Source organism: Belonocnema kinseyi, chromosome 8 (assembly GCF_010883055.1).
Source record: "Belonocnema kinseyi isolate 2016_QV_RU_SX_M_011 chromosome 8, B_treatae_v1, whole genome shotgun sequence".
NCBI lineage: Eukaryota > Metazoa > Arthropoda > Insecta > Hymenoptera > Cynipidae > Belonocnema > Belonocnema kinseyi.
This window is the reverse complement of record NC_046664.1, coordinates 114,627,641-114,641,180: the sequence shown is the minus strand read 5'-3', so window position 1 is coordinate 114,641,180 and position 13,540 is coordinate 114,627,641. Positions and strand designations below refer to the sequence as shown.

Genomic DNA, 13,540 nt, shown 5'->3' with positions numbered 1-13,540 from the left:
GAAATATTAGTTTTTTTGTTTCTACAGTAAATAATTGTCCTTGTGGATTCTTAATGTAATTGAAATTTATAGGGCGTTTTTTTTAATGCGCCAAACTCTCGCGTTCAGTTACCCCGGTCTCAGCCTTCCTAGAACTGCTGGTTCCCTCAGTTTCTCAGGGGAGCAGAGGCGAGAGCAGTTGCATTATTATATATACAGATATATATTTCCATTAGAAACGAGTCAGGCGGCGCTCAATGTTTACGTTTCGATCCCCCTGAAACCAGTCCAAGGCTATTTAAAGGCAACCCCCGACACCTGACTGAAAGCGAGAGTTTGATGTATTTAAGAACAACCTGTGTTAATTTGATCCAATTCTAGCTATTTTCTACCTGCAACTACTTGAAATCTAAACGTTGCAATACAAATTTCACTCGAATTCACCCCATTGCCATAAAATTACATTCTAATTTTAATAATTTTTTTCTTGTACCCCAAAGTATGAGGCTTAACATAATTTGGACAGAATATTTGCATTGATAACATCCATTAATTTACAAAGTTTGAACAAAATCTGAGCATTTCGTCGGGCTAGCGCAGTAACATAAGTGTTCAGGAAAAGTAGGAAAGGGGTTCATATTCAGAAAAAGATTCAAGAACTTCCTTATACAGAAACTAATTTTTATTACTCAAATTGAAGTCGGCAGCCTTTGCAATATTTCAAATCAATAATTTTGTCTTGCTCTATTATGTCATGCAAAATGCACTTAATCAACAAGAAAGTTAATTAGAGGTTCCTTTTGCTTATATTACATATTAATAGTCAATGAACTAATTAATCCTTTACTCGATAAAAAATGCCTAACACTGATCTGCGTTTAAATTGAGAACCAATATTTTTATAGCATTCCCGTAGTTGTAGATACGTATATTCAATAATGCAATGTTGTGTTTTTATGTGGCACAATGGAGGAAGAAAAAATAATGTTTAATATGTTTTATTTTCAATACTGCCCAGAGATGTAAATATAAATGCGGATAAAAAAATTGAATTCTGAATAGGGACGTTTTAACTTTTTTCTGAATTGGCACCTTATTCGCTATTTTTCTGAAGTCAAGCTTCCGGTTTGGCTTCGACGATTTTGATTTTGAGGTCGAATACTTGTTACCACCTTAAATAGGGATGTCCAATTAATCAAATATTTTTGGATAAGAGAGAAGATTGTAGAGGTTTCAAATAATAATTATTTACTTAGAGTTTTTTGTGTAGGGAGTAGATAAATATCCACCCTCTCGTTTCTTGAAGCCAAACTACCTCTTCCATCTATTATATTATTACATCTATTATATTCCTTTATGGGAACCCGCAGGGGGTGAATAGTGCAGAAGATGGGTCTGCCGGCTGATATAGCCAGGTCAATATATCTAGTCTCCGTTGTGCCTTTTTTGGTAGGTCTTCCTTGACTTGGGCTTCCGCGCAGAAGTTATTCTTCGAAGATTTGATGGTTAGATGGTTGACGGGATGAGATTGTTGGACCGGAGTTTAGGGTTTCAGAGATTCTTTCGTCGTGTATGTGAATTGTCTATCTAAACTGCGACTAAAGTGAGACGGGACCAAAAAGTTAGTTTGAAGTAAAATCAACTGAACGTGACTAAACTGAGACTGAAGTAATATCAACTAAATGGGACTAAACTGTGGCTGAAGTAAAATCAACTAAACGGGACTAAACTGATGTTTGCTTTTAAATCTGCTGTATGTATGCACAAGATTCCTTCTCAGATTCCCGTAGGGATAAGTGATATTAGAAGAAGGGATTCATCGTGGTTCTAATCAGCGTTGATAATAAATTATGTAGAAGAGTAGTAGGAGCTCAATTATCCAATGGGCGTTGAGAATTATATGTATGCCCATATACGGAAACATGAGAATGGCGCAGTTACCAAAATATATGGTATCCCTTCCTAGATCTCAAAGGGTAAAATATGATAATGCATAGAAAGGTTTATTGCTTTTAGATCGAAGATACTGGCGTCCGCCATAGAAATAAGTAGATCAAAATGCTTAAGGGTATGTGATACTTAGAAAATTATCGATTTCACCAGTTTTAGGTTCTGCCGACTTTTTTTCTAAAATAATAAATATTTTGTATTAAAATTTGGGACATGATATCGAACATGCTAACGGACGTCCCTGCACACTTTTTTGTGGGTTAATTCAAAAGAAATTTATTTTGATAAAAACGTGTGTTAGTCCAGGCAATACGTCGGAAAAAACTATGAAATTCCATAATAAATCCAACCTGCAATGTTTTTGATGAGAAAGTTTCGTTTTGGGGTCCTTTTTGACATATCAAAAATGGTATAACAGATCAGTTGCCAAACCCGGTTTTTTTTAAAGACAGTTCTAAAAGTTACCTTTGCGTGGACGGATAATTCCCATTGCAAATAATTGCACAGAAAAGTGTTCCACAGGCGAGTCAAACTAGACTCATTTTTCTGTAATTACAAAAAAATAACAATATCCTACCTGTGATATAGGTCATGAGTTATGAGCCCTCAAAGTGGGCCATTTTAGCCTGTTTTTACGTGCAAAAAAGTGGACTTCAGTTTTTTCTAAATGAATCCTGCTAAGTTCAGTTTATGTTGATTGTGACAGAGGATGAAATAGAGTCTACAGAAATCTGCGTATATATCTAAATAAAGAAAAGTCTTTTAGACCTATTATTTTGGGAAATGTAAGGTTTCAAAATTTTCATTTTTTTTTTGTTTGCATTTTTGTCTAAAATCGAAGAAGTTGTGTTTTTCCAAAATACCTCATTTCCTGCGAATCCCACCACAAAGTTCCTAGAGAATAAATGAAAGTATGGTCGATTTGGCGTAAGATCGAGAGAAAAAAAATGTCCTAGTCCAAATAGGTCACGAGATATGACAAATAAGTGTATATGATTTATTTATCATGCATAATACGTCTTTTGACATTAATAAATAAATCATTGTTTCTAACAAAAGCTTTCTATCACTACTTATGTTTACTTTTTAGCCACAAGTTAAGAAAAAATAAACAAACTAAATGTGTGGAAGACGGTACTCGGTACAGTAAAATGTGTAATAAAAAAATGGGTTGCCTAAATAAGATCTAAAAATTTGATTTTCACATTTATTTGATAGGGCACGAGCTTTTTACATTCACACCATAATGAGAAGGTATTGGTTTCATACGAAAAATGACTTTCTCGGATTCCATCAAATATCGACGTTTTGAGATTTCCTCAGAAGGAACAAAAAGTTTTCAGGTCGGTATCTGTCTGCCGTTGTCGTATGTATACTGGATGTCTTTGGACCGACTCATTGAATCGAATTGGGCTTTGGCACACAGGTTTAGTAGTCAAAGATGTTAAAATTCCATGTCCGGCTATTTATAGCACACGAAAATGTTAACAATTTATCTTGATGGATTTTTTTGATAACCAGAAAATTATCACAGTTATGGCTTTTTCAAAATACAAAATGAAAATGAAAATTCTAAACCAATCAACGCACGATATAAAAAAAGGCAAAAAAGGAAAACGTTACTTTTTGAAAAACTTACAAGGTCATCATAACAGGTTTTAGAATTTAAAAAAATCGAAAATTCATTTTTCAATCGCATACAAAATACTGAATTACTATTATATTCTCATTATAATAAGGTATTGTTTTATACGAAAACTGACTATCGCGGATTTCTTGAAATTTTCACTTTTCGAGAATTCCTAATTCCCAAAGAAATCGGTATTACGATGACGTCTGTCTGTCGGCCTTGTCATTATCGTCGTTGTAAATGTTCTTGTAATCTGTAAATACGGTAACATTTGATGTAATTATTCTATTAAATTTACCTTTGACACACTTTATAAGGATATGAAAAGAAAAGACGATTTCGCTAGCCACCTATTTTAAATAAAAATGCAATAATTTGAAGCATTTTCAAAATTTTTCAGACCACTTTTTTAAAATTTTAAATTTTCATATAGTGCTGTTTATAGTGCACAAAAATATGAACAATTTATCTTGATGACTTTTTTTGATAACAACAAAATTACCAGAGTTCTAGCGTTTCCAAACTTAAAAAAAATAAATAAAAACGAAAATTACTATTCCATGTAATTCAGCGCACCACATGATAAAAAGTCAACAAAAGAAAAATATTAGTTTTTAAAGACATACAAGATTATCATAACAACTTTTGTCGCACAAAAATGATGTATTATTACATTCTCATCACAATGAAAAGGCATTAGTTTTATGTGAAAACTGTCTATCGCTAAATTATCTGAATAAATGTGTTATAAGTTTGTTACAATGTATTCGTTAAAGCCGAAGAAGCTTTAACGAAGGAGAATTCACAATCACCAAATTACAGTTGTCGATGCTTGGTTCGTTAACCTTAATAGGTTTGTGCACAAATGTGGGGCAAAAACAAAGACCAAGCGCAAAGAGCGAGACAAATGCAGCATGCCAACAGTCGCGCGCCCTAGGCGCGCTCAAACTTAATTCTGACAAAAATTCTGAAATATGTCCGTAGTTCAACTTTACGGTACGCTCAGATGCCTCTATGCATGAAGAGTGCACTTTCTAAGGTTACCTATTCGGGCTAGGACACTTTTTTTCGATCTTACGCCAAATTTGCTCTATTTTCATTTATTCTCTAGGAACGTTGTGGTGGGATTCGCAGAGAACGAGGTATTTTGCAAAAACACAACTTCTTCGATTTTAGTCAAAAATGTCAAAAAATGAAATTTTTGAAACCTTACAATACCCAAAATAATAGGTCTAAAAGACTTTTATTTTTTAGATATACGCAGATTTTTGTAAACTCTATTTCATCCTCTAGCACAATCAATGTAAACTGAACTTAGCAGTATTGTTGGTATTTTTGTAGTTACAGGCAATTGAGTCTATTTTCACTCACCTGTAGAACACTTTTCCGTGCAGTAATTATTTGTCAAGATACACCGTGTTTTTTGAAACTCAGTGATTTTTCGCAGAAAAAAAATGGGGACTTCTCAATGTATCATAACTCGGCACCAATAGAAGTTAGCGGATTTTTTTAAAACCAAATTTGTTCAGAATTTTATTTTCTTTCTTTTTTGTGTTGGACATTTTACTCTAAAATGCAATGGGAATTATCCGTCCACGCAAAAATAATTTTTGGAACTGTTTAAAAAAAACCGGGTCTGGCAACTGATCTGTTCTAGTATTTTTGATATGTCAAAAAGAACCCAAAAACGAAACTTTCTCATTAAAAACATTGCAGGTTGGATTTATTATGGAACAAAACTACCAGATGCCTGGACTATGTGTATATTTCGAGGTTATGTGTGTTTGAAATTCTCTCCCATAATTATTCTAGAATGCTTACCGACACCATCGATACGACAGAGAACTACATTATCGGAATGACAGCTGAAAAATAACCCTAACCTCAAAATAATGCATAAGCATACATTTTTTATTTAGCACAATAAAATTTGGAAAAAAGCCGGGGGAACTGCACCCGATCGACCACACGATTAAGTATCACATGCCCTTAAATGATGTAGATGAGTAGTGTCGGTACCAGCATTTTGTAAATATATGGAACTAAAAATCTGGTCTGTTCTTAGTGTTGACTTGTTGATTAATTTATGGCTCTTCGATTAATGTGTGTCTGCTGGGTTGTTTTAATTATGCACACATGTGTGTGTGTTTCGTTTATTTTCGTTTACTGCACTGTGTAAGTACTTCTGGGTACCAGAATTTTGTGAGCGTATGTGATCGAAAATGCAGCTGTCTTTTCTGGTTTCCTTGTTAATTAATTTATTGTTTTTTTAATTAACGTGTCTTGGGCTGTTGGGTCGTTCTTCAGGCTATTGCTTCGTTCCTTATAAATCTGATCTTCACGAATGATTTTAGCAATATTAGGTTTGTTTATAATATGGTTTTGACAATAATAATTGAATACTGAATATAATCGTTTAACTTGTTGATTTATTATTGAATATAAATGTTTCGTAGTTACAATCTATTGTTTATGATTAGTTATTATTATTATAAAAGTCGCGGGACGTGAAAGTAATGACATATCGTAAATTAGTTCATTAAAAAATATTGTACATTATTTTCCATAGGTCATGAAGCTAACAAGAAGAGAAGGAGTCGGGGAAAAAGTACCTGACGGCGCACAGGTTTCTATAAAATATATAGGTTACTTCGAATACCAAGATGAACCATTTGATTCGTCATACGCACATGGTTCTGGACCAGACGTTTTTCGCTTGGGCCAAGGACAAGTTATACCAGGGTTAGACCTTGGGATCAGCACGATGAGAAAACACGAAATATCTGTTTTTCTCATAAAGGCAGACTATGCATATGGCCCATTAGGCTGCCAACCTCGAATTCCTCCCAATCAAGAAGTTTTGTTTGCAGTTTACCTTACTGATTTTATCGATCATGGAACCGCCGAAACTTTCAATAATCTGTCTGTTGACGAACAAAAGTTATTTGCAGTTGTCAAAAAGCGTGCATTGACTATGATGGTTAATGGCAATGAGAACTATAGAAAAGAGAAAACAAGACAGGCGATAAGAGAGTAAGTATATTTATTTATTTGCCTAAAAAATGGGAAGCATTTTTTAATAAATTAAAATATAAACCGTTCGATCTATTGTAGTTAAAGCCTTAATGCGATTTTTTTATACGTCCTCCTATAATATGCTTGTGTACTAAAGAATTTAAAAATAATTTCTGTCTTTAGTCGTATTTAAAACATGTTCCTTATTGTCCACATATATCCCTTGCTGTTCGTGAAAACAACTATGGCACCACCAAATCTAGTTGTAAATCTGTTCAAAACGATCCAACGCACAGAGCACCCAAAAATGGGTCGGCAAACAGTGCTGATCGCCTTTGAGTTCGGGTGCTAAAAGTAATTGGGATGGAAACACGACGACGGACTGACAAGACGCCTACACTAATTAGCGGTGGATCAAATTGGAAATGTCCTGCTGGACTGCTACGATGTATTCATATCCAGATTTGTCCTGAACCCCAAGATCTAAATGAAATTGATGCCACCCTTCGTGAGGATATCTTGTTGGAGTCCAACCTCTGGACTGTCAATTTCCATTTATTTTGCAGCGAAAACTTCAAATATCAAGAATCATACATTTTGAGGATCATGGACTCTTAAAGAGCTTCCTCAGGCTTGATTTTTAGTCCATGTAATTACAAATGACAATTTTTCTCCTAGAATTATGAATTTTTGATGTCATATTTTAACCCGATAATCTACAGGTCTTAATACAATCCCTTAAAGAGAGGTTTTTCGAAAAATGGTCAGGCTGTTTTTTTTATTAATTGAAAATATGATGCATTTGATGTGCCTGGGAAGAAGCAAACCACTACCGTGAATGTACCCATGGTGAACCGAATCTCTTCGCAGCCCATTTCTCAATGACACAGCGGCAGGACAAGAGTGTTATTTTTTCAGCGATACTATAAACCCAGGACGTAGACTGAGTGCCTGTCATGCCTCACTCGATCTTCCTGTTGTTACAGAATTAGAGCCGGTCGAGAGAAATTAAAAATTATTAAAATATTAAGGAATTGAATTTTAATAGGCTGCGTTAGGTTCATTACATAATGACGAGACGATTAAAAAAAGATAGAAGTAAATCGGTTAATCGGTTCAATTTATGTTGAGAGTTTTAGTAATTTTGCATACACTTTAATCATACCTTCATTATTGACAATATTAACCGATTTTCCTAATCTTTTTTTTCATTTTCTTGTAAATTATATCGGGAAATTGATTTTTCAGCCATGGGTTGTGTAAATTTTTAGATTGTAAGAGGCCTTCATCGCGTAATAATGAAAGTTCATAAATTGTAGATGATCATTATCGATGGTCATTTACTTTGGTCTTTATCGAAAGAGCAAAGCAATTTCAAAGAAATCAGAAATATGCCCCGTATACATTAATCGATCGAGCTATTTTCGTAATGCGCAGTCTTTTCTTGAGCAATTCCCTTTTCAAAATTTTAAACAGAAAACTTTGCAATCATAGACATTCATCATTTTTCTCGCTTTTTTCTGGAATCTTTGTTTCAAATACAACTGCTTGCTTCACAATGAATGTGCTACAGCTCAGTACCTCTCAACGTCCAAAATAAAAAGTAGTTTTAAATGGCAAGTATTAAAAAATTAAAAAATGTATACTCCAGAAATTTCAAACTTAAGCAAATCCGATATTCACCTAAAACTAACAAAATTTAATCGCAAAATATTGTGGTATTACAAGTTTTTTGAAGTGGGACGATGGTCGTGGAGGCTAAACCGTAGGCTTTGGACCCACTCCGTCGGCTTGCGGGTTCGATTCCCGCCCCGCACTCTGCAAGAGCCTCGGCGGCCCATGCGGTGAATACTAACCTAGCAAGGGAGTTGTTCATCTCCGGAGAGTCGTGGGACCGGTACCTCTAGAGAAAAAGGTTTTCTCTAAGTACCTAAAGCTGTTTCTCTTGGTGGTTCGCAACCCACCTTAAACTGTAGGTCCCCTTTCCACCACCAAGTAAGTGTATGGGGGGTGTGTAAAGGAATAAAGAAAAAGGTGCAAGAAAAATGTAAACCCTCAGGGGACACATTAGAAGTTTCCATTCCATACAACTCTTTTGTACTTAAACCCTTAAAAAATGATGTTAATTTCAGTGTATTTAATCGTACAGAAATGAACAATGTTTGAAATATCAATGATAATTTTTGAAATTCAACCATTTCAATTTTAATTGCAAAGTTTAAACTTATAATAGGGAAAAATTGAGAATTTATTGCTTACCTTGATAGTTCAGAATTCTAAAATTGCAAACATTAAACAATGTAGAAATTATTCATTTTTTTCAATAGGAAAATTATTTTTCCTAAACTGAGCTTAAAATGTCAAACTTTTGAGTAAATTTTTCGATTACAAAATTTCCCATTTAAAAGTACCTAATTTGTGTTTGAATATTTCTTTTGAATAATTTGATTTTGAAGGTCTACATTGTCTACAGTATTAAAAAAATACGTTTTGAACGGTGAAAAGGAAGGTGAATTTGTTTTTCAATTTTATATTAAAATATATAAAATTATATTATTTTGCTGGTCCCCTCTGAAATGTAATGATTAAGCTCATCGGATTGTTTTCATTTTTTTCAAAAATCTACCCTAAATCTTTGGAAATAATTGAAGTTGTGAAATCTCTACAATATATCAGAAATCTTTGCGAAATCTTTTAAATATATCCCAATGCCTTTTGAAATCTTTGGGAAATTATTACAATCTTTGTGCAATGTTTGAATAGTAATATAAACCTTTACTGAAATGTTTGATAATATTTGTGAGATGTTTTGAAAATCATTGAAAGCTTTCTGAGATCTTTCGCAATATAAATTGTATGCCTGTATTTATTATTGATTATTATGTATGATTTACTATTTATTGTTTATTTATATATTTTTAAATGATGTAAAAGTTTTATCATCGTATGATGTTTACGCATTGTGACATTTAATATTATAACTCTTAAGTCCCCCTACATATAAAAAGTTGGCAACTCTGGTTCTGTGAATATTATTTGAATTTTTCGAATCAAAAACAGTGAAATTCAACCACAAAATATGAGTTTTGAAACAAAATAGTGCATCAATCCTGAGCAACAGCACGTGCATTGTGAAGCAAGCAGTTGTCTTGGAAGTAAATATATTATTATTATGAATGTCTATGATTGCCGATTCTTCAGTTGATAATTCTGGAAAAGGACTTCCTCAAGAAAAGGCGTCAAATTGGATACCCTTCAAGTTTAAATCTTTCGAATATACAAACTTTGCAATTCCATACTTTTTTAAATCAGCAATTTCTAATTCTTGACGCAACAGCTTTCTTTTTAGCATTTCTTATCGTAGAATCTGAGAAAAGAAAAGAAAGGTATTTTTTGTTGCAAAATTATGTGGACCACATCCTTTATATGTACGCGGCATATTTCTGATTACTTTGCATCTATTTTTCTGTTTCGATAGAGATCAAAGTTAATCACCCATCGATAATGATTACCCCGAATTGATGACGTTTCATTATTACGCGATGAAGGCCTCTTACAATCTGTAAAATCACACAAAACACGACCCAAGCATCAATTTCCTGATATAATTTGCAAACAAAAAATGAAAAAAAAAAATTTGTAAAGTCGGTCAATATTGCCAATGATGACCTGCCGCTAGTTCAATCAGAAAGGGGCTGTACCGAGATTCGGTTCAGCATGGGTACACTCACGGTGGTGGTTTGCTCCTTCCTAAGTGCATAAAATGCATCATATTTTTAACAAATTAAAAAAAAAACCAGATCATTTTTTAAAAAACCCCTCTTTGAGGGGATTGAATTTAGCCCTGTAGATTATGTGGTCAAAATATGTCATCAAAAAATTTATATTTGTAGGAGAAAAGTTGTTATTTGTAATTACATGAATTAAAAATAGCCTGAGGAAGCGCCTTAAGCCACTCTTATGGGTTCACAAAGAAAATCTTATGAGTGACAAATTTGAATTTTACGTATTATTGCAGCTTATCAAGGCCACGTGACGAGTGGATCACGTAACCATTTTCCTACCTTACCGACACTTTTTATTTCCTAACTTATTTTCACACAGAGCGCCACCTCAGCATAAGAAATAAGAAGCACTAAGAAATGTGGATCTGATCTTCAATTAGGTAGGTAGGAATCTTGTCACGTGACTCACTTGTCACAGGGCCTTAACAAATTCACATTTTTAAAAATAAAAATCATTGATCGGTCATTTAAGATTACTCAATCATCTGTTAACTAATTTGCAATTGTTTAAATAATTTTTATTTGTTTAAACATTTTTTTAGGTAAGGCGCGAAATGAACGTATTTTCTAGACGTTATGATTTCTTTAATCAATGCTAAGAATAAAATAATATTGTTCAAATATATAAATTACCGAAAAAAAACAGTACAATTATTTTATCTCACCAAATTTTCGGCATATTTTAATGTTTAATATTCTCTAATTCTGAACAATATATTGGAAAATTCTCCATATTAAATTAATGGGAAACTTTATGATAATTGCGCGACACTTAAATATTAACTGATTTCGCACGAATTGGGAGGTTTTTTTTGGCATTCCAAAAAAACTGGAAGATAAAAGCAAAGAATTTCGAAAAGTGAAAAATAAGGCACACCCCTAATGTTCGCACACGAACTAAAGATCTACCACCACATGCTGAACAAGTCAAAGCTGCTGTGAATCAAGCAGCACACTGTTGACAAAAAACGGGTCTTATCTGCTGCAAAGTGGAGAACACAAAACATTGCTCCCCTTCAGCGATCTCCCTTTTGCTATCAAAAACCCCTCTAAGCCCGAGGAGGTCGATACTTTTTTGAAAGAGATTAACAACGTTCGATACCCATTGAATTAACATACTTGGAATATAATTCGCTTCAAGGAGTTATGTTACAGGCTAATAACTTCTCTGAACACGCTGTTTAAGATATTTACAACTATCCTGGAAGCCAAGATTGTTCGAAGAAGAGGGCCTGTATACAGGGATTACGTGCATGAAAGAAAGGTGCAGCAGACTGCCGAGAGAACGTGCTAATTGACAGGTGCGTCTGCAAAGATGCAGTAGTCGCCATCGCTACCTCTCTGGACTGGATTGACTTCTGGAAAGCTTTAGACCTCTCATAGACTAATCATCTATCTGTTGGAAAGCTTGAATTTTCATCCACACATAGTGAGATGCATAGATAGATTGATGCTCTGTTGGAAAACTAGATTTACTATTTCAATTGGAAATTGTTGCGTGACGACAGACAGCGTCACATTCTACAAGGGCGTCTTTCGAGGCGACACTGACCTCTGCTCTTTCCCGTCACCCTTCTGCTACTATCTCTCACACTACGCCTTTCTCTTGAGTACCTCTGCTGCGGCAAAACTCATGACGAGCATAAGGTCACTCATATGTTTTATATGGATGATCTGAAAATCTATGCTTCTAGATCTAGCCATCTTTAGAGTGTTTTATGTATTGTCGAGGGGTACACAAAAGAGATTACTATGGTCTTTGGATTAAGTAAGGGTCTCAAGATTCATCTGTAATCAGGGCGAATCACTAATGTTCCCAGGGTCCCTGAGCTTGATAATATGAGTTTTATTAGACACCTTGACACTGGAGTGCTATACATACATAGGCATGTCTGAAAGCCGCATTCATGACATAAAATAAGTAACAGAATCTCCAAAGCAGATACAAGTGTCTACTTCGACCGATTTGTTCTTTCAATTTGTCGGCGTTAAACAAAATATCTGCAAATAACATGCTTGCCGTCCCGGTTGTACTCTACTCGTTTAGGAAACTCCCATAGACGAAGCACGGGCTTACGGCCCTCGATATCGAATTATCCTGGGTACAACGTGTATAGTCGTTTTATGTACCATAAAGTCATACCCGCTTACCATAAACATGCTGAAGCACTTCCGAGATAGATGTAGAGGACTGACATCCTTGGGTCGATTCGTGTTTTCAAGGTACACAAGGGTTACGCTATATGTGTATTTTAGCGCTGTTCCATTGGGAGTCAGTATCATTGTCAGGGATGGCAGTTGCTCCCAGTGGAAGGACTGGTGTATATGTTTACGCACAAAAAGTTACTCAGCCAGATTTCGATTACTTTAATTGTTAATGCAGAAGATGAATACTCACAGAGAAAATCTCAGAGGAATTAAAATGCACCCATTTCCACGCAAATATTAATTTGACGACAGAAAGTTTGAAACAAAAGTGAAAGATTTCGAAAATTCGACGATCATATAGATCGAAAAAATCTATACAAGGTATGAAGTCTCATCTTCCTTGAAAAAAGTGGATTTTATTGAAAAATATCAAGGTACAAAACTTACTATTTTGACTGAGCACTATAAATTTATCTGAAGCTCTTCATTCAAATTTATTTATTTACCATGTTAATGCAGATACTTAAATACATGAACTTTATTCCATGATATCATTGGTAATTATAAGTGAAATCTTGCAACAAACATCAAGTTAATAGTATTTTTATTAATTAAATGGCTGCATTAACAACTTTGTAACAGTATTTCAGCACCCCTTTTGCAAGTACATGATACGGCAATAAACGACCCTAAAATTTTTCCACTGACAAAAGCGTCAGGCCGAAGACAAACCATTTTGTGGGCCCCTGCCTTGGCTTGAATGGTTTGTTTACGACTCTACGGCCCGACGCCGTTGGCAGTTGAAAAACTTTTGGGTCGTTCATTGCCGTATCATGTACTTTCAAAAGGGGTACGGATATACTGTAATAAATTCGACCTACTTTTTACATAAAAAAAGAAAGCGCTGTAACAAATAAAGTATAGATGTTACAAAGTTGTTAATACCGCCATTTAATTAATGAAAATATATGGAAATTATTGAGCTTAATTATAACTTTCTACCTCATTTAGAAGCTGAGATTGAGACTCAATT

The 13,540-nt window shown here is 34.4% G+C and overlaps 1 protein-coding gene across 3 annotated transcripts in view; it reads left to right on the top strand.

The window, feature by feature from the left end:
- The window catches only part of LOC117177752 (inactive peptidyl-prolyl cis-trans isomerase FKBP6-like), a 119,885-nt gene that overhangs the window by 67,298 nt on the left and 39,047 nt on the right, over positions 1–13,540 (top strand). For all 3 annotated transcript variants that reach the window (XM_033368661.1, XM_033368659.1, XM_033368660.1), the window contains exon 3: positions 6,129–6,592. In XM_033368661.1, the coding sequence (XP_033224552.1) occupies positions 6,129–6,592 (464 nt within the window). The remainder of the gene's footprint in view (positions 1–6,128; positions 6,593–13,540) is intronic.